Source organism: Lemur catta, chromosome 19 (assembly GCF_020740605.2).
Source record: "Lemur catta isolate mLemCat1 chromosome 19, mLemCat1.pri, whole genome shotgun sequence".
Taxonomy (NCBI): Eukaryota; Metazoa; Chordata; class Mammalia; order Primates; family Lemuridae; genus Lemur; species Lemur catta.
This window is the reverse complement of record NC_059146.1, coordinates 31,207,480-31,226,320: the sequence shown is the minus strand read 5'-3', so window position 1 is coordinate 31,226,320 and position 18,841 is coordinate 31,207,480. Positions and strand designations below refer to the sequence as shown.

The following is an 18,841-nucleotide window of genomic DNA, read 5'->3' as shown; positions in this document are numbered from 1 at the left end:
CCTTTACCTTACTCTTGTGTGTATCCCCTTTCATGAATTCTAAAAAATAGTGACTGGAGATCTCATTACCTCTTCCCCAGTTACCTTACTCCAGTGTAATGTCTGTTGCTTCATATTACTTGTGACAATGTCTGGTAACCTCTACACTCCACAGTGTCTGATGAACACTTATTACAACCCTCAAAATGGGGAGGGGGGCTAGGTAGTGGCATACCCTACCTCATCCAACTATTATTTTCTCCTGATTCTGTTATACCTTCAGCAGGACATCTTGTATTCCCCTCCATTTATTTGACCATCACAGTGATGACCACTTAGCTCCCATTACTCATCTAGCAGTGTCTATAACTTCCTAATACAGCATGTGGTGATGTCCCCAATAGCACATACTGTTAAACCTGCCTCCCTCCTGTCACGTAAGGATAACGAGTGATAATGAACCATAATCTTCACATTTCCCATCTGTACTTTGGAGTCTCCACTACCCCTTCTTATAGGACCCCCATTAACGACCAGCTCAATGTCTGTTGATGCCCATTAACTGTTAACACAATGTCTCACCCCTCCGTTAAATCCAGGTAGTATTTTCTGGTTCCCTATTGGCTGCCACGAATACTGTCTGTTGATTCCCCATTACCCACATTGCTTCATGAGGCCCTCAGTCACCTGTGGCTACTGCAAATTTCTCAGGACTCCTTCTCCACGTTTTCATGGACAGGAACCCTGGGAGATTGGGATGAGGGATGAGGTTCCAGCCTCAGACCCCTCCCTCTGAGTGAGGGGGTTACAGACCCAGGGTGGGCCAGGGAGGATCTGCTGGCCCAAGGAGACCACAAGTTGAGCTAACCATTTACTACACAAGGATTGATAGTAAGCAGAACAGTAAAAGCTGTGAATGTGCATTCAAATTTTGGTGCCAACACTGATCCACTTAGGGACACAGGGCCTGCCCAGCAACCTCCTCTGGGCCTCAATTGTCTCACCTATAAAATGGGATACGGGAGAATGAAGTGTTACTGGAGCAGAGCCAGCAGAGTCCAAAGGGCTCCTGTTGTTAATATTATTGGTCATAATATGACAGAAGTATGTGACCATCCTCTGCATTCCCTAGCCTCATGGAAACATATTTTATTGTAAATGACTTTGAGTTATTTGTCTTATATTTATTGTAATCTAATATTACAGTACTGACATGTGCATATATACACACATATATAAAAGACTATTTTTAAGAGCAGTTTTAGCTTCACAGTAAAATTGGGTAGAAATTACAGAGTTTTCCCATACATCCCCTACCCCCACATATGCAAAGGCTCCCCTATATCAACATCTCCCTCCAGAGTGGTACATTTGTTGCAATTGGTGAATCTACACTGTCACTCATTATCACCCAACAAAGGCCATAGTTTACATTAGGGTTCACTCTTGATGTTGTACATTTTATGGGTTGGGACAAATGAATAATGATATGTAGCCATCACTATAGTAGCACAAAGAGTAGTTTCACTGACCTCAAATTCCTGTGTCTGCCTATTCATCCCTTCTTCCCTGCTGACCGTGGAAACTTTTTATTGTGTCCATAGTTTTGCCTTTTCCAGACGTCATATAGTTGGAACCAGGCAAGATCCTCCACCAGCAAAAAGATTGTGACTCGCTGAATGCTCACGATTGTTAGTATTTTTTAGCAATACAGTATTCTTTACTTAAGGTGTGTAAATTTTTATTTTTAGACATAATGCTATTGTAGTATACTATTGCACAGTATAGTGTAAATATAACTTTTATGTGCACTGGAAAAATTAAAAAAAATTGTGTGACTTGTTTTATTGTGGTGGTCTGGATGTAGGGACCATCCCTGGGCAAGAATTGGCTTGAGCCCAGAGTCAGCAAAGCTGGACGTGCTTCTTGGGTCCAAAGGTCAATAGGTCCAGAATGCTCCTTGAGACCAGAAGTGAATAGGTCCGGACACGGCCTATTGACTGCTGAATGCTTCCTGGAGCTAGAGGTGAATGGCCTATTGAACAAACTGTTCCCTATGGAAAATAGCCAAGGGCCTTAGGTCCTGCACACAAGCCAAGGCATGTCTCATTATCTTGCAGGCGGTAATGAGGTCCAAAGGTTAACATGCAAACGTCTGCCTTCCTTGAGCAATTTCCATAAGAAATGGAACATATCACCTCAGGACTCTAAAGATAGTCATGTACCAGAAAGTAGCTGCTGGACAAAAGGAGTATAAAAATAAAGCGACTGGTGCTTTTCGGCGCTGCAGTCTTGTACCATCTTTGTGTGTCTGTGTGTTTCTTTCTGTGTTCATCCCCCGTTCTGTAATCGGGCCGCTACACTGGAACCGAACCTGAAATATCTCTGAGGCATGCCCGTGTTTGTATAATGCTATCACCATACCTGCTGTCTTTTTGATATTTCCCTGTAAATGGTTTTTAATTCCTTTTATTTAAGTTTTTACTATAAAAGTTTCACAGAAATACTAAGGAACAGAGAACATTACAATGTACAACTCTATGTACTCATCACCCTGCTTCAAGACTTATCAATCTTTATTATCTTATTATCAAACGTTATTCTTGTTTCATCCATGTACCTCTTCTCGGTGGAGTTTTTAAACCTAATATTATTCCACCCATAAATATTACCCTATAAATCTCTAAAGATAAGTTACCACCTTTTTAACATAACCACATTACTGACAAAATTAACAGCAATTCTTAGGCCTCTGGTAGAGGCCTGTGTTCACTAATGGACTTATGCAGATTTTTCCTTAGACCATCCTTTGAGAAAAGAAAGAGAACCTGGGATAAACAGAATCTAATTGTGTAACTGGCCCTATTTTTAAACTGAGTCCCAGAGAGGGACATACTGGCCTGAAGGTATCCAGCATGTCCACATCAGAATGTAGGTCCAATTTCTGCAAAACAAGTTCCCCACCTGCTGGGAGTGAAGACTTTCAGGAGAACATAGAACCTCCCATTACTGTTTGGTAGAACTTCCTGGTAGAAGCTGGCCTGTGAAGAATGTTTAAGTGTTCACTAGGTGAAAGGAATTGTATCTTCACAACTTCCCACCTGCACCCCCCAAAAAGGCAGGTAAGGGAGTATTAGCTGCATAGAATTTCCATATAGGAGAAGCTAAGGGAAGAATCAGAGATTGTACTTAAGGTTTAATTGACACAGTAAAAATATCATTATTAATTATATTTTAATGTCACAGTAAGTAAAATTAGCAAAGTTCTCTTTAGGTGCTTTTAGTCATACGTTGGCCATATTAAAGGCCATTACTATTTTCATTATTGCTATCTACTATACTTGAGAGAGTTAGTGCAAAGGCTAATGGAAATTAATGGAGATTCAAATCTGCAATTCTCTTCCCTCCCTCAAGTCCTTCAGAACAGGACATCTGGACTTCACCCTCCTCTAGTGGCATCTTCCAGGAGAGGTGATTTTTTAGTCTGGCTCCCTTGTTCCCTCGTGGTTTCTCCCAATATATAATTGTTCTCAACAGTGTGCCTTATCCAGTGGGTTAATTTACCTAAATATAACATAGAGCTCCAGACCCCATCTTCACTAACTTCCTGCCGAGTAGAGGTCCAGCCAGACGAGAGTCACAAACCTGTATTCTGCGTGAGAATCTCGGCCTCCTTCTAGGAACCCGGCCAGGAAGTCAATTCCTCCGCTGTACGGAATGGATACGCTTAACAGATGGCGGCCCGCTCGAAGAAGCACCGGCGAGGCGCGGCCACGTTCTTGTTCCCAGCTCCGCTTACGGACCCCGCCATGCTCTAACCACGTATCTGCACCCTGTTGACCCCCGACAGAACGTGGCTTGCAAGTTAGATCAGAGCATGCGCAGTACCAAGAGTCCATTAGGGGTGGACCAAAAGTCCGTAGAGGGTGGTGCTAGAAGTCGGACCGGAAGTTGAAGGGGTCCTGGAAGGCGATTTCTGGGCTGGGGTAAGAAATAGTTGCCTATTTTAATCCCGAGAGGTCTCTGAGGTGAGTTTGGTTGGTCGCTATTAGGGAATCTGTGGAGTTAGTAACAGGAGGTGGGGGAAGTTGTCTGTGAAGTTCGTGGTTTCCGGGTTCAGTTACTACGCGCTGGGAGTGCGGGGAATCTGTGGCGTCCCTTCGTGGTTGTCTGTGGTAGGGTTTCTAGGGTCAGTAATGGGGCCCTTTGAAGCCGGCTCCGATGGCTGGCGCCCATGGTTCGAACTGCTCCGGAGGCTGAGGTGGGAGTGTCTTTCGATCCCAGGAGTTCCAGTCTGCAGTAAGCTATGATTGTGCAACTGCACTGCGGCCTAGGAGACAGAGTGAGGTTCCATCTCTCAGAAACAAAAACAAAAACAAGATAGTAATAATGGGGCTTTTTTTTTTTTTTTTTGAGACAGAGTCTCGCTCTGTTGCCCAGGCTAGAGTGAGTGCCGTGGCGTCAGCCTAGCTCACAGCAACCTCAAACTCCTGGGCTCCAGTGATCCTCCTGCCTCAGCCTCCCGGGTAGCTGGGACTACAGGCATGCGCCACCATGCCCGGCTAATTTTTTCTATATATATTTAGTTGTCCATATAATTTCTTTCTATTTTTAGTAGAGATGGGGTCTCGCTCTTGCTCAGGCTGGTCACGAACTCCTGAGCTCAAACAATCCACCCGCCTCGGCCTCCCAAGAGCTAGGATTATAAGCGTGAGCCACCGCGCCCGGCCAATAATGGGGCTTTTTGACAGGAGTGATGGCAGTCTGTGGTCAGTGACTGTGGTCATGTCAGCCATGGTGATAGGTTAGGTCAGCTTGATTTCTAACCCGAGTTGAAAGTTCAGCTCATTAATTTCCACCCTTCTTTGATTCACAAGCTTTCTTACACAGAAGCTTTGGTGTGTAACTTTTTTTTTTTTTTTGCTCATATCTAAGCGTTTGTTAAAAATTTTCAGTTATTTTTTTCTTTGACCCATGAGTTATTTAGAAGTGCATTTTCTGTTTCAGATAATGTCTGTGCGTAAGACTCAAGTCGAAAAATTGCTGACCTTGTAAAAATTTTTTAAAAAAGGAAAAGAAAAATTGCTTTGTGGTCTAGTTCATTGTCAGTTTCATAAATGGCACATCAATTACATAAAAATAATGTGCTATGTTCTCTGATTATATTCATTAAGCATATCTCCTCACAGGTTATTTTGTGTGCTTGATTAATTACAGGACGGTAAACTACTCACACCACAAAGGTTATTTGTCCACTTCTCCTTCCTTCTGTCAATTTGTGCTTCATATAGTTGAAATTATATTATTATTTGCATCACAACAATTAGATATAATTTTCCCTTAGAATTGTAAAAACTTTAAAAAAGCAACAGTATCCCGTGCTGCAAAACATTTGGGAAAATGAGTTCTTTTATAAATTGTTGTGGGAGGCTGGAGTTGTTATATCTTTTGAGATATTTAGTCATGTCTATGTGAATTTTACTATCCTTTTTCCAATTTTTCTTTGGACTTTTTTTTTTTTTTTTGACAATCTGTATTCCATCTTACACCTGTGCCATTAGAATGTATGTCTTGAATTTTTTTAAAAGAGTATCTAAATAAAAAATATTTATAAAAGTCCAGCTTTCTCTTCTTAGTGAAGCCACAGTCAATCTATTGAATCCATGAACCTGTGATATTCCACTGGCCATTCTGGCTTCTGGGATTGACTGCCTCTCCTCCATCTCCCCCTGGGACAGATTCTGTCAGTGTTTCACCAGTATTGGTGAAGGGCCTTCAGTTAACCATTTCTGTTTTCTGATGGCAGTCTCCGTGTCTGTCCTTCCTGCTGGCCTGTGTGCTCCATGTAGGCTGAGGCCTGTCTTGCTCCACCCTGGCTCTATCCCCAGCACCAAGGGGATGCCTGGCACATTCCCTGGGGCCTGCTATGACACCCTGCTTCGTTTCTCTGTGGTTGCCTCACCCCATGAGGAATCTCCCTTGCTCTGCTGCCACCTAGTGGCTATAGGACTGAATTGTTCAGGAAGGGAAAAGACCAGAGCAGTGTTTTTGAAAAAAAATATTTTAACTGTGGAAATTTTTGTGCAAGCAAAATTTTGGACGGATTATATAAAATAGAGCTGCTCTGGTTGAAGAGAGATGAAAGAGCAAAGAGATACAGAGATGGAGGAAGAGAGGGAAATAGAGTCTTTGGCCTTTTATTTTCCTTAGTGATTGTTAGAGTTGTTTTAACATTAGAAGCAAGCTATTGTCACATATTGAAAAAATCTTATATATATCTTAATTTAACTTTTTACTGTGTATTTTAACATAAAATTAGGAAAGATCATCTAATCAGAATTACCTGTTCTTTCTTTTATAGCTTCTGATTTTCCTTTCAAGTGTAATAAGATCATTGGTACCCCACCATAATGTTATACAAATATATACTCCTAAAATACATTTTAATATTCTTTGGTATTTTAAAAATACACATATTTAAATGTTCAGTCCTGCTAGAATTTGTCAGGATAGCATGTGATGGAAATCTAGTTTATTTTGTTCCAAGTAGACCAGTTATATGAGGGCCAGTTACATGAGGGCCATTTATGCAGTGAATGCCTTGTGCACACCCAATTAAATACCATTTTTGTCACATGTATAAATCAATATTTTCTGGTATATTTATTTGTTTTGATTACACTGTTTTTCATATTGTTTTAATATCTGATAGGGCATGGTAATTGTTGATATTTATTCCATGATTCTCATATGCCACAGATGCGTGGAATAATGTAAGCCTCATTTAATTTTCATAACTCTGAGCTAGGCATTTTCATCCTAATTTCTGAAACTAAAACTGAAGTAACTTCTTCATGTTCTCATAGCTGAAAGGAGGCAGAGCTACAATTCAAATCTGCAGTATTATTACTCCAAATCTCATGGTTTTTCCCATATTTTACCATGACTAATACCCATCACAGATTTTGTTAAATTTTGTATACTCCACAGAACTGATTCTGAAAGTGTGGTCCTGAACCAATAGCATCAGCATTACCTGGATACTCATTAGAAATGAAAATTCTTGGGCTCTACCGTAGACCTACTGAATCAGAAACTGGGATTGAGGCTGAGAATTTTTAATTGTGTTTTATTTAATAAACCCTCTGAGTGATTTGCATATGTACCAAAGTTTGAGAACCACTGCTCTGGTTTCTAGTTAGGACACTTGCACCTTGGTGTATCTAGGAAGTGTTTATGTGGTGAATGTTGAATGACTATGTAGACATTGTCTTTCTAGGTTTCTTGATGTCTCTGGAGAGCCCCTGGACCAGATCATCCTCCAGAATCCAGTCCATCTCTTCCCAGCAGCTCTGCTTGAGTTCACAGATGACCATTAAGCTTCAGCCTCCCTAGAGAAGTAGGGTTGCAACCCAGTTGGCCATGCCAGCTAATTGGACCTTACCCCAGAGATCCCCAGCCCTGGCTCCAGAGGATCATGGCAGCTCATATGAGGTGACGAGAAGTCTCAGGGGTGGGAACTCATCCCAGATATAGATATCTCTGATCAGTCACCAAGCCTATGTGTAGAGGCAGATGGGCCAGAGGAAGCAGCCAGATTCAAGACCTGCTGCTCCTGAAATAAATCTTGATCCTCCTGTCAAGAATGAGCAACCCTTGGGTAATGTCTCTATCTTTGGAGGCTAAGTGTATAATATGGCAGTGGAGAGGTGGACTGTCAAGGAAAACTGTTTATTTCATCAAACTGTTTTGAGCTTTTGACTGTAGATAGAATTCCTGGTTAGAAGTCACTTTTATGTGGGATTTTGAAAGTGTTTCTCCATTTCTTCCTACAGTGCCTCCCCAAACACAAATAATTTCTTTTTTTTTTTTTGAGACAGAGTCTCACTCTGTCACCCGGGCTAGAGTGCCGTGGCGTCAGCCTAGCTCACAGCAACCTCAAACTCCTGGGCTTAAGCAATCCTCCTGCCTCAGCCTCCCGAGTAGCTGGGACTACAGGCATGCGCCACCATGCCCCGCTAATTTTTTCTATATATTTTTAGTTGTCCAGCTAATTTCTTTGTATTTTTTTTTTAGTAGAGATGGGGGTCTCACTCTTGTTCAGGCTGGTCTTGAACTCCTGCGCTCAAACGATCTGCCCACCTTGGCCTCCCAGAGTGCTAGGATTGCAGGTGTGAGCCACCGCACCCGGCCAACACAAACACTTTATTCTGCTTTTGAAACTTCTGTTTTTCAGCTGTTAGTTCTCCATTTTTTTCCTCTACTATTTTCTATTTCTTTGTTGCTGTCCTTTCTGGGAACGTTGTCTTCCAGTCTTTATTGGGCTTATTATTACTGCTGTCAACATTTTAATTCAAAGTTTTAACTTTTAAAAACTCTAGTTTGTATTCTAAATATTTTTTTTGTTAGCATCCTGTTCTTGTTTCATGGATATAATATTATTTCTTAATCCCCCTGAAGATAATGTGATAGTTTATTAGGAATAGTTTAATTTTTTGAATAGGCTATACATACACTTAGTTAAAAAATTACAAAAATATAAAAAACAACACACTGAAAGTATTGTGGTGAAAGAAAATCAGGGGAGATGGACTGTAGTTCACTCACCTTTCCTTTGCCTGTCCATGTCTCCCTATGTAAATGACTGATTTTACTAGTTTTCTTTGTTTGCTTAGTTCTCTATGCCAGTGAAAATAGCTACAAATGTTTTTCTTTGGATTTCACAAAAAATGGCCTACTAGCCAAACTTTTTGCACATTACTTTTTTAATGTTTGTTCAGTGAAATACAGGAAATATTATGAACAAGGTAGCAGTCGACATTCTTGTTGTATCTTCCCTTTCTATTGGATACATAAGAAGTAGTGGAATTTCATTTCATGGTTTAGTCATATGCAGTGAGGGTGTCAGGTGAATCTCAATGAACCGCCACTTCTTTTGCTATTGAGCAATTTTATGATTCGGTATATTAATAATTTTAATCTAGAAGATAGGAAGAATGGATTGAGGCATAAGATATCATTGGCAAAGAAGCAGCAGTCACTTGTATTAGGCAGAATAAGAAGACGTTTGTTCACTTTTGTGCTTTGAACAATGTTCTGATTTTTGTCTGTGCTTAGCCATGATTATAGAGTGGTCCTGTTTCATCTTGCACTGTAATGGTCAGAGAGTGGTCTTGTTTGACATTGGGGTTCAGTGAGATTGTTTTTGTGTAGCACCATGGAGAATACCATCTCTGAGCTGATCCTGCCAGCTAAGATCTGCCACCTCTAGCAACACTGAGATTTAACTGATAGTACCAGGCCAACTCTCAGCTGTGAAGGGCTGCTTTTGTCTTCCTTTAAAAATGAAGGAATGGGCCGGGTGCAGTGGCTCACACCTGTAATCCTAGCACTCTGGGAGGCCGAGGCAGGCGGATCGTTTGAGCTCAGGACTTTGAGACCAGCCTCAGCAAGAGCGAGACCCCATCTCTACTAAACATAGAAAGAAATTATACGGACAGCTAAAACTATATATAGAAAAATTAGCCGGGCATGGTGGTGCATGCCTGTAGTCCCAGCTACTCGGGAGGCTGAGGCAGGAGGATTGCCTGAGCCCAGGAGTCTGAGGTTGCTGTGAGCAAGGCTGTCACCACAGCACTCTAGCCCGGGCAACAGAGTAAGACTCTGTCTCAAAAAAAAAAAAAAAAAGAAGGAATAGAAAAAGATTGACTTAGAAACAAGAACAAAAAGGAAGCTAGGGCTGCAATTTTAGGAACAGATAGAAAGGAATTTAAGATGAATAATAACTAAAGGGATGAAGATTGATATTTCATACTTATAGAAGGAATAATATATAAAGAATTATAAAAATTGCCAGCATTTATTTAATTAATACTATATCTTTGAACTATGTTAGCTAAAAATGAACAGAAATCATTAAATATATCATTGGCCATTTTATCACAGTACTCTCAAAAACACTGATCAAAGCAGAAAAAACATAAACCTTTGCTATAACATTGATTCTGTTTTCTTACCAAGAGCACAAATTAGAAATAAAAAATAACAGATTCTTGCAAAACAATGTGAATATATTTAATGCCACTGAATTGGACATTTTGGCATTTTAATTATTTTTATATTTTTTTCACAATTAAAAAAAAATTCAATGAAGTCCTACATTTAAAGTTTGTATCATAAAGCTACACTGTAGATAGAAGGGGAAAATACAGATTTAAATGCCTTTTTTAGGAAACCTGGAAGTTTGGAAAAAAATAAAATATGAGTTATGGTTTCAACTGAAGAAGTTAGAAAAAGAATAAGTCAATAAAGATAAAAGATAAAAGAACAATAAGGACTGAAAAAAGATAAGGGAAGAAATCAGTCGCAGAGAAGAAAAATAGTTGCTGGAGATATTTAACATAATCACAAGTTGCTTCTACATGGTAATAATCAAGAAACAAGAGTATAGATAGGGCCGGGCGCGGTGGCTCAAGCCTGTAATCCTAGCACTCTGGCAGGCCGAGGCAGGCGGATTGTTTGAGCTCAGGAGTTCGAGACCAGCCTGAGCAAGAGCAAGACCCCGTCTCTACTAAAAATAGAAAGAAATTATATGGACAGTTAAAAATATATATAGAAAAAATTAGCAGGACATGGTGGCGCATACCTATAGTCCCAGCTACTCGGGAGGCTGAGGCAGGAGGATCGCTTGAGCCCAGGAGTTTGAGATTGCTGTGAGCTAGGCTGAAGCCATGGCACTCACTCTAGCCCAGGCAACAGAGTGAGACTGTGTCTCAAAAAAAAAAGAGTATAGATAAATATGACCAAAGTATGTAACAAAACAGGAGAAATAGTTACTTCTATCTGTAAAACAATCATGAATGAATATTATATAAAGTCTTGCAAAAAATATGAAAACCTAAGCAGAAGGATAATATTGTTACCAAAAATAAATGTCTAAATTGGCAAGAACAAATGATTCAAGTTCCTGAAGAAATTATAATGTTGATCCAAGACTTCCAACATAGTGAAAAATGATGGCAAAGTTCATATGTTTTTACAATTGATCTCAATGCCATAGTTTTGCATGAAAGATCATATTCAAAATTATTGTCAGCTTTGTTTTTGGCTTGGTTTTATTTTGTTTACAATATAGAGCATAACAAATTAATAGGGAAATATAATAAATTAATAGGGAAATACGGGGTGAATTTTAAAAAGAGGAGCTAAATTAAACACAATAGCAAATCCCATGTTCCATATTCCTAAATATAGTCTGTCTATCTCCAAGAGACAACTATTCACGTTGAATAAGAATGTGTCCTTACAGGGATCAGTGTCCTTCAGGGATGTGGTTATAGATTTCAGCAGAGAGGAGTGGCAGCACTTGGACCCTTCTCAGAGAAACCTCTACCGGGATATGATGCTAGATACCTACAGCCACCTGCTCTCAGTAGGTAAGTACTGTCACTTTGGTATCTGAACAGATCCCCCACTGAGATTTCCATTCTCAGCTGATGAATGCTGTGATACATCTTATATAAGATGAAGTATTGTCTTGGATTTGTCCAGGATTCTTTAACTCTTTTGGGCACTCACAATGTTACTTTCTTCTTAGAGGTATGTCGTTACATTTCTGAAGAACAAACTCTCATTGAGCAATGAGATTTTATTGATTGGCCTCTGAAACATAATTAGCTGGACCCCATCTTTTATCATTTCCCACGTACAGGGTATCAAGTTCCTAAAGAAGAGGTTGTCATGTTGGAGCAAGGAAAGGAGCCCTGGACACTGCAGAGTGAGAGTCCACATCAGAGCAGTCCAGGTGAGTGAATGTGATGCAGTTAGATGGGAGATGGGAGTGAATCTCAGCTGTCTTGACAAGACTAGAACCTTTGAAATACTATTATAATGACTCTTCTGGAAGGTACTAAATTTTTTTTTTTTTTTTTGAGACAGAGTCTCGCTGTGGTGCCCAGGCTAGAGTGAGTGCCGTGGTGTCAGCCTAGCTCACAGCAACCTCAAACTCCTGGGCTTAAGCAATCCTACTGCCTCAGCCTCCCCAGTAGCTGGGACTACAGGCATGCACCACCATGCCTGGCTAATTTTTTTCTATATATATATTTTAGTTGGCCAGATAATTTCTTTCTATTTTTAGTAGAGATGGGGTCTCGCTCTTGCTGAGACTGGTCTCAAACTCCTGAGCTCAAGCAATCCACCTGCCTCAGCCTCCCAGAGTGCTAGGATTACAGGCGTGAGCCACCACGCCCAGCCTATTAAATTTTATATATTGCTTGAGGATCCTTAATGTTGGTCTCTTAGATAACTAAATGCCTTCTACCTGGATGACCTTTGTCATTTCTGTCTTCTTCCTTGGCTTTTTGGATTTCAAATCGTGTCAGTGTGCCTCATTAAAGATCTTTCTTTCTTGATTATACTTCTTTTCTCTAACATTCTTTTTTTTTTTCTGCCTTCCCCATAATCCTAGAGTCCTTCTTTATACATTCAGGCATTCATGGATCTGCTTTCTTTCAAAATTACTGGGTGTCACACACTCCCACTTGTACTAGTCCTCTTTTATTTTTTTCTTTGTCCCTGTGACATGCCTCAGAACTTTCTCTCCAATCAGGCTTTCTTCCTGTTTTCCCCACAGGTACTGCCATGATATTTCTCAGTTTTTCCCAATTCTCCATGCCTTTCAACCAGCTGATGACTTGGGGTTTACTGTCACATAATCTTGAGGAGCATCAGTCTGCTGTGTTTCACATTATTAATCACCTTTCCTGACATTGCCTTCTAATGTTGTTTCAGTGATTCTACACTTACTAGGGCTGTCTGCCTGATTGGTGTTTTTGTTATTGCTTTATTTTTGTACTTGACCTGATGATTGAGTTTAATCATAGTCCTCAGTTTAGGACACACTATCATCATGAGTGTGGGTGAGGATCCTCTCTTATTTTATTTCTTAATTTATTCCCTTTCTCTCCTTGTCTAAACCTGTCTCCCTTCCCACTATCAGTCACTGGTTTATATTAGTAACTTTTTTTTTTTTTTTTTTTGAGACAGAGTCTCACTTTGTTGCCCAGGCTAGAGTGAGTGCCGTGGCATCAGCCTAGCTCACAGCAACCTCAAACTCCTGGGCTTAAGCGATCCTTCTGCCTCAGCCTCCCGAGTAGCTGGGACTACAGGCATGTGCCACCATGCCCGGCTAATTTTTTCTATATATATTTTTTTAGTTGTCCAGATAATTTTTATTTCTATTTTTCGTAGAGACGGGGTCTCGCTCAGGCTGGTCTCAAACTCCTGACCTCGAGTGATCCACCCGCCTCGGCCTCCCAGAGGGCTAGGATTACAGGCGTGAGCCACCGTGCCTGGCCAGTAACTATTTTTTGAATTCATTCATGCTGTAAAATTTACAGTGAATCATAGGTATAGATCTTTAAAACTAATAAATGTTACGGTGCTATATTTCTTGTTCCTTGTCTTACTTTTTCCATATCTATCCATGGTGCAGTCTGTTCTTCTAGTTTATTTTTTTTTTATAACGGTTGACTTGTGTCCCAGAATGTTTCCTATGAATACACTATCACCACCCTCATCAAATTACTTACTCTGACCCTTTTCTCTGTGTTGATTCAGGATGAATCATTTGTAGCCTTCCCTCTAGCCTCTACCAGCTGTTCTTTGAGCTAAAATAACTGTTTTCTCCTTTGAGAAAGGGAGTTTGGGTTTTCAGCCTCACTGTAGGGAATCTCTGAAAAGTCTTCTTTCCACATTGAAAGGGAAGGTGAATATAGAAATGATGTAAAGTTGTATTTCAATCTTGGAAAACTGTGGCAATTTGGTGACCAGATAGCTATCAGCAAAGAGAAATTAAATCTTTCAGTGATGTTGCTTTCTTCAAGAAGATATTGACTGCAAAGAGGCATTATGAATATAAGGACATTAGAAAAATAATTCATCTAAACTCAAACATCTTTTCTTCCTCCAAAAGAGCCCATCACTAGGATTCATGTGGAAATGATTTGAGACATGATTTATAGTTCAATAGTCATGATTAAAAAATGCATCAAAGAATGTTAAAATTTAAAGATTACTAAATATGGTAATATTTCTTCCTATACTGACCATGAGTATACTCCCAACAGGTCAGAAATTGTGGGACCATAATCAATGCAGAAAAATCCTCAGGTATAAACAGGCATCTTCTCAACATCAGAAAATTTATCCTGGGGAGAAACATTATGAATGTGCCAAATTTGGAAAGATCATCACCCAGAAGTCACAGTTTAACATACATCTGAAAGTTCATACAGGAGAAAATCTCTATGTATATACTAAATGTGGGAAATCTTTTGTACAGAAGTCAGAATTCATTACACATCAAAAAACCTATACTAGAGACAAGCCGTACAAATGCAATGAATGTGGAAACTTATTTTTCCAAGTATCTTCTCTCATCAGGCATCAGAGAATTCATACCAGAGAAAAACTCTATGAATGTAGTGAATGTGGGAGAGGCTTCCCTGATAACTTAGATCTCAGTATACATGAGAAAATTCATACTGGTGAGAGACACCCTGAATGCAGAAATCGTGGCAAAGCCTTCACACAAAAGTCCACCCTCCAGATACATGAGGAAATTCATACGAGGGAGGGATCCTATTTATGTATTGAATGTGGACAGCCCTTCATCCAGAAGACACAATTGACTGCACATCAAAGAATTCATTCTGGAGAAAAACCATATGAATGTAGTAAATGTGGGCAATCCTTCATTTCCAAGTCCCAACTTCAGGTACATCAACAAATTCACACAAGAGTGAAGCCCTGTGTAAGTACCAAATATGGGAAGTTCTTCAATAATAGTTGCAATCTCATTACACATGAGAAAGTTAAAATTAGAGAGAAATCCTTCATATGTACAGAATGTGGGAAGGCATTTACTTACAGGTCGGAGTTGATTATACATCAGAGAATTCACACTGGAGAGAAGCCTTATGGGTGCAGTGACTGTGGAAAAGCCTTCACTCAGAAGTCAACACTCACAGTGCATCAGAGAATTCATACGGGAGAAAAATCATATGTATGCATGAAATGTGGGCTAGCCTTTATCTGGAAGGCATGCTTGGTTGCACATCAAAGAATTCATACTGGAGAGAAACCTTATGAATGTGGTCAGTGTGGGAAATTCTTTACTTCCAAGTCACAACTCCATGTGCATAAACGAATTCACACAGGAGAAAAACCCTGTATGTGCAGTAAATGTGGGAAGGCTTTCACCAGCAGGTCAAATCTAATTACACATCAGAAAACTCACACAGGAGAGAAATCCTATATATGCTCTAAATGTGGAAAGTCCTTCACTCAGAGGTCAAAGTTGATTACACATCAGAGAATCCACACTGGAGAGAAACCTTATGAATGCAGTACCTGTGGAAAAGCCTTCACACAGAAGTCATACCTTACTATACATGAGAAAATTCATACTGGAGAGAGACAATATGAATGCCATGAATGTGGAAAAGCCTTCAACCAGAAATCAGCATTAACTGTGCATCAGAGAATCCACACTGGAGAGAAACCTTATGAATGCAATGATTGTGGGAAACCTTTTACCTCCAAGTCTCAGCTTCTGGTGCATCAACCAGTTCATACAAGAGAGAGACGGTATGTGTGTGCTGTGTGTGGGAAAGCTTTTAGTGGCAGGTCAAATCTCTGTAAACACCAGAAAACTCACACTGGAGATAAGCCTTACCTTTGTTCTGAATGTGGGCAGACCTTCAGACAGAAGTCAGAGTTGATTACGCATCACAGAATTCACACTGGAGAGAAACCTTATGAATGCAGTGATTGTGGGAAACACTTTACCTCCAAGTCTCAGCTTCTGGGGCACCAGCCAATTCACACAGGAGAGAAGCCTTATGTGTGTGCTGAGTGTGGGAAAGCCTTTAGTGGCAGGTCAAATCTCCATAAACACCAGAAAACTCACACTGGAGAAAAGCCTTACATTTGTTCTGAATGTGGGAAGACCTTTAGACAGAAGTCAGAGTTGATTACACATCATAGAATTCATACTGGGGAGAAACCTTATAAATGCAGTGATTGTGGGAAATCTTTTATTAACAAATCAAAACTACATGAGCATCAGCGAATTCACACAGGAGAGAAGCCTTATGTGTGTGCTGAGTGTGGGAAGGCCTTTACCAATAAGTCAAATTTGAATAAACACCAGAGAAGACACAGAGGAGAGAAACCCTACCAGTGTTCAGTCTGTGGGAAAGGTTTCTTTGAGAAGTCAGTGCTCAACGTACATCAGAGCATTCACTCTTGAGAGCAACAATGCTAGAAAACCTTGACGAGGACAGATGTACATTATTGAATCCATGCAGCAGAAAAATATGTATTATTGTAATTAGAAATGTTTACATCTCAATCTCACACATGACTGTTCAGAAGATAACATCTCAGAAGGCACTGAATGAAGCAAAGGATGCTTCCCACATTCTCAACCTCAGTAAACCTTGATGCATTTATACTGAGAAGGAACTGAGTTGAATGCATTAGAAAAAGCTGCTTGTGAAAACTGTGATGGAACACTGTTACTGAATTCTTAATAAGAAAAATGATATTGTTATGTTAATGTTAATTCTGTTTTCTGTGGAATTGGTACAGTGCCAGTAAAATGAATGGTAAAACAACATAATATGATACTGATACAGATATCATTCCTTACTCCTGCATAACTTCCAGGAGTTGAAGCTGCGCTCCAACTGCACATGTAGGGTCAAGGAGCTACGCTCATATTATGATGACCAACAGGATTGTTAAGGGATGAGTCCCTGAAAACTTCTGGAGCAGGGTCCCTCTCGGGTAGTGTTGGGCTGTGGGCTAGGACCTCCAGTAGATCAAGTAGTTGATTGATCAGTTAGTACCTGGCCAGACTGAAAAAGTAAGATTAGGAACTTAGAAATTGCCATAGTATTTCCCCTCAGGCCTTCATTGATGGTGTGCATGTGATTCTTCCTTGTGACCCAGAGAGTGGGACTGCTTGTGATCTTTTAGGCTGTTTGGCTCCCTAAGGGGCTTCAGAGCCTGAAGCAAAACCCATAGCCAGAGTAGCTGCCTGTGTGAGTGGAGGGATGAATGGGGCTTGTGCATTAGGGATGTCTTTCCTATAGTCTGCATTCCTGCTTGTGCTCTTTTCCCTGCATTGTATTTGGCTGTGTGGCTTGCTGGCTGTGGTTTTTCCTTGCTGTTTTTATTTGCTCTTGTTAAGGTGGGTGTGAGTTTGTAGGTTTCTTGGAACTGGTATATGTAGGATGCCCCTCTCCATCCTGACAATGCACCTTTCCAAAAACAAGAAAACCAAAATCCTCATTATGAACTCATTTTAGACATACAGAAGAAGAGAAAAAAGAGGACAAGGAAGGTACTTTATAATTCCAATTTCCCTATTCCCCTGATGTTAACATCTTACAATGACTAAGAACAGGGGAGTAAATTTGGAACAGTATTACTAACTAAACTGTAGATTTTAATGGCAAATTTACCAGTTTTTTTACTCGGGTCCTTTTTCTGCTTTGGGATCTACATTGCAGTTGGGAGTGATTTCTCCTCAGTTGCCTCCAGCCTTTCATGTTTCATCAATTTGCCACCTTGTCTTTTATGACTGATGACATTTATTTTGTGAAAGTATTATGAGGAAGCAAGGTTTCCCAATTATAGAATGATGCCGTTCCTTGGTATCTATTATACTAGTTTTTCCCTCATTAACATGTATTTCTTTATTATTGGGCATGTGTGATTATGGTAGAGATCTTGGTTTACATGCTTTTTCCCACAAGACATTTTTGTTTCAATGGCAAATCATATGCCATATGATGTAGTTTAAATGTGGCCCTCTATATGCTGTAGTTTAAATGTGGCACTCAGAATTCATGTTTTGGAATCTTAATCCCCAATGCAACAGTGTTGGGAGGTGGGGAGTAATGGAACGTGTTTACCTCATGAGGGAAAATTCCTCATGAATAGATTAATGCCATTTAAAAAGAGCTGTGGGAGTGAGTTTGTTCTCTTGCACTCTTTGCCCTTCTGCCTTCAGCCATGTGATGAGACAGCAAGAAGGCCCTTGCCAGACGCTGACACCTTCATCTTGGACTTCCTAGCCTCTGAAACTGTGAGAATATAAATATCTGTTTAGAAATTACCCAGTCCGTGGTATTCTTTTATAGCAGTACAAAACAGGCTAAGATACTATACAAGGTTATATATCCAATCATGGCTGTCCCTTGTCTTCTAATTCAGTTTTCTCTTCTTTTCAGTTTCCTTTTCATTCTTGAGTAATGACAAATTCCTGCTGAGGTATGTGTTTTTGCCTACATGCACTTAATCTTCTGGCTTCTACTGTCTACGTTTAGAAATTGTTCCTTGGTGGTCCTTGGTGTACTCGTTGGTGCTTGAAAAGTTCTCTGTTTTTTCTCTACAAGCTTCTAAGGTCTTGGGTTGGCTTTCAGCACATGTCTTCTTGAGGTCCTAGTTAGTTTTCTTTATGGTTAGCTTTCTTGTAGTAAAGTCCTCCTTAAAACATGGCATTGGTTATTGTGGGGCTAGGAATGTCCAAGTATCGCCTCTGACTTGCTTTCTTCACTTTCAGAATCCCATTTCCACACGTTACACTGAATTTTCTATACATTGGGCTTGTATTTGTTCTTCACTATTTTTGATTATTTTCTCCTCATATACTATAATTTATTGTCATATTTGAGTAGCTTAACTTTTTAAATTTATCTGTGTCTGCTCTGTTCTAAAACCCATCTATTCAGTTGTTGGCTTTGGTTAGCTGTAATTTGTAGACATAACTTCTGTGTTCTCTTTTTCTTAA

The 18,841-nt window shown here is 40.0% G+C and overlaps 1 protein-coding gene across 1 annotated transcript; it reads left to right on the top strand.

The window, feature by feature from the left end:
- The first annotated feature begins 7,251 nt into the window (after positions 1–7,251).
- Positions 7,252–16,415, top strand: LOC123624407 (zinc finger protein 585A-like). Its single transcript, XM_045532165.1, has 5 exons — positions 7,252–7,473; positions 11,288–11,414; positions 11,690–11,782; positions 14,106–15,515; positions 15,684–16,415. Exons 1-5 carry the CDS (start codon positions 7,402–7,404, stop codon positions 16,289–16,291), a joined length of 2,310 nt encoding a protein of 769 aa, XP_045388121.1. The 5' UTR covers positions 7,252–7,401; the 3' UTR covers positions 16,292–16,415.
- Positions 16,416–18,841: the final 2,426 nt, after the last annotated feature.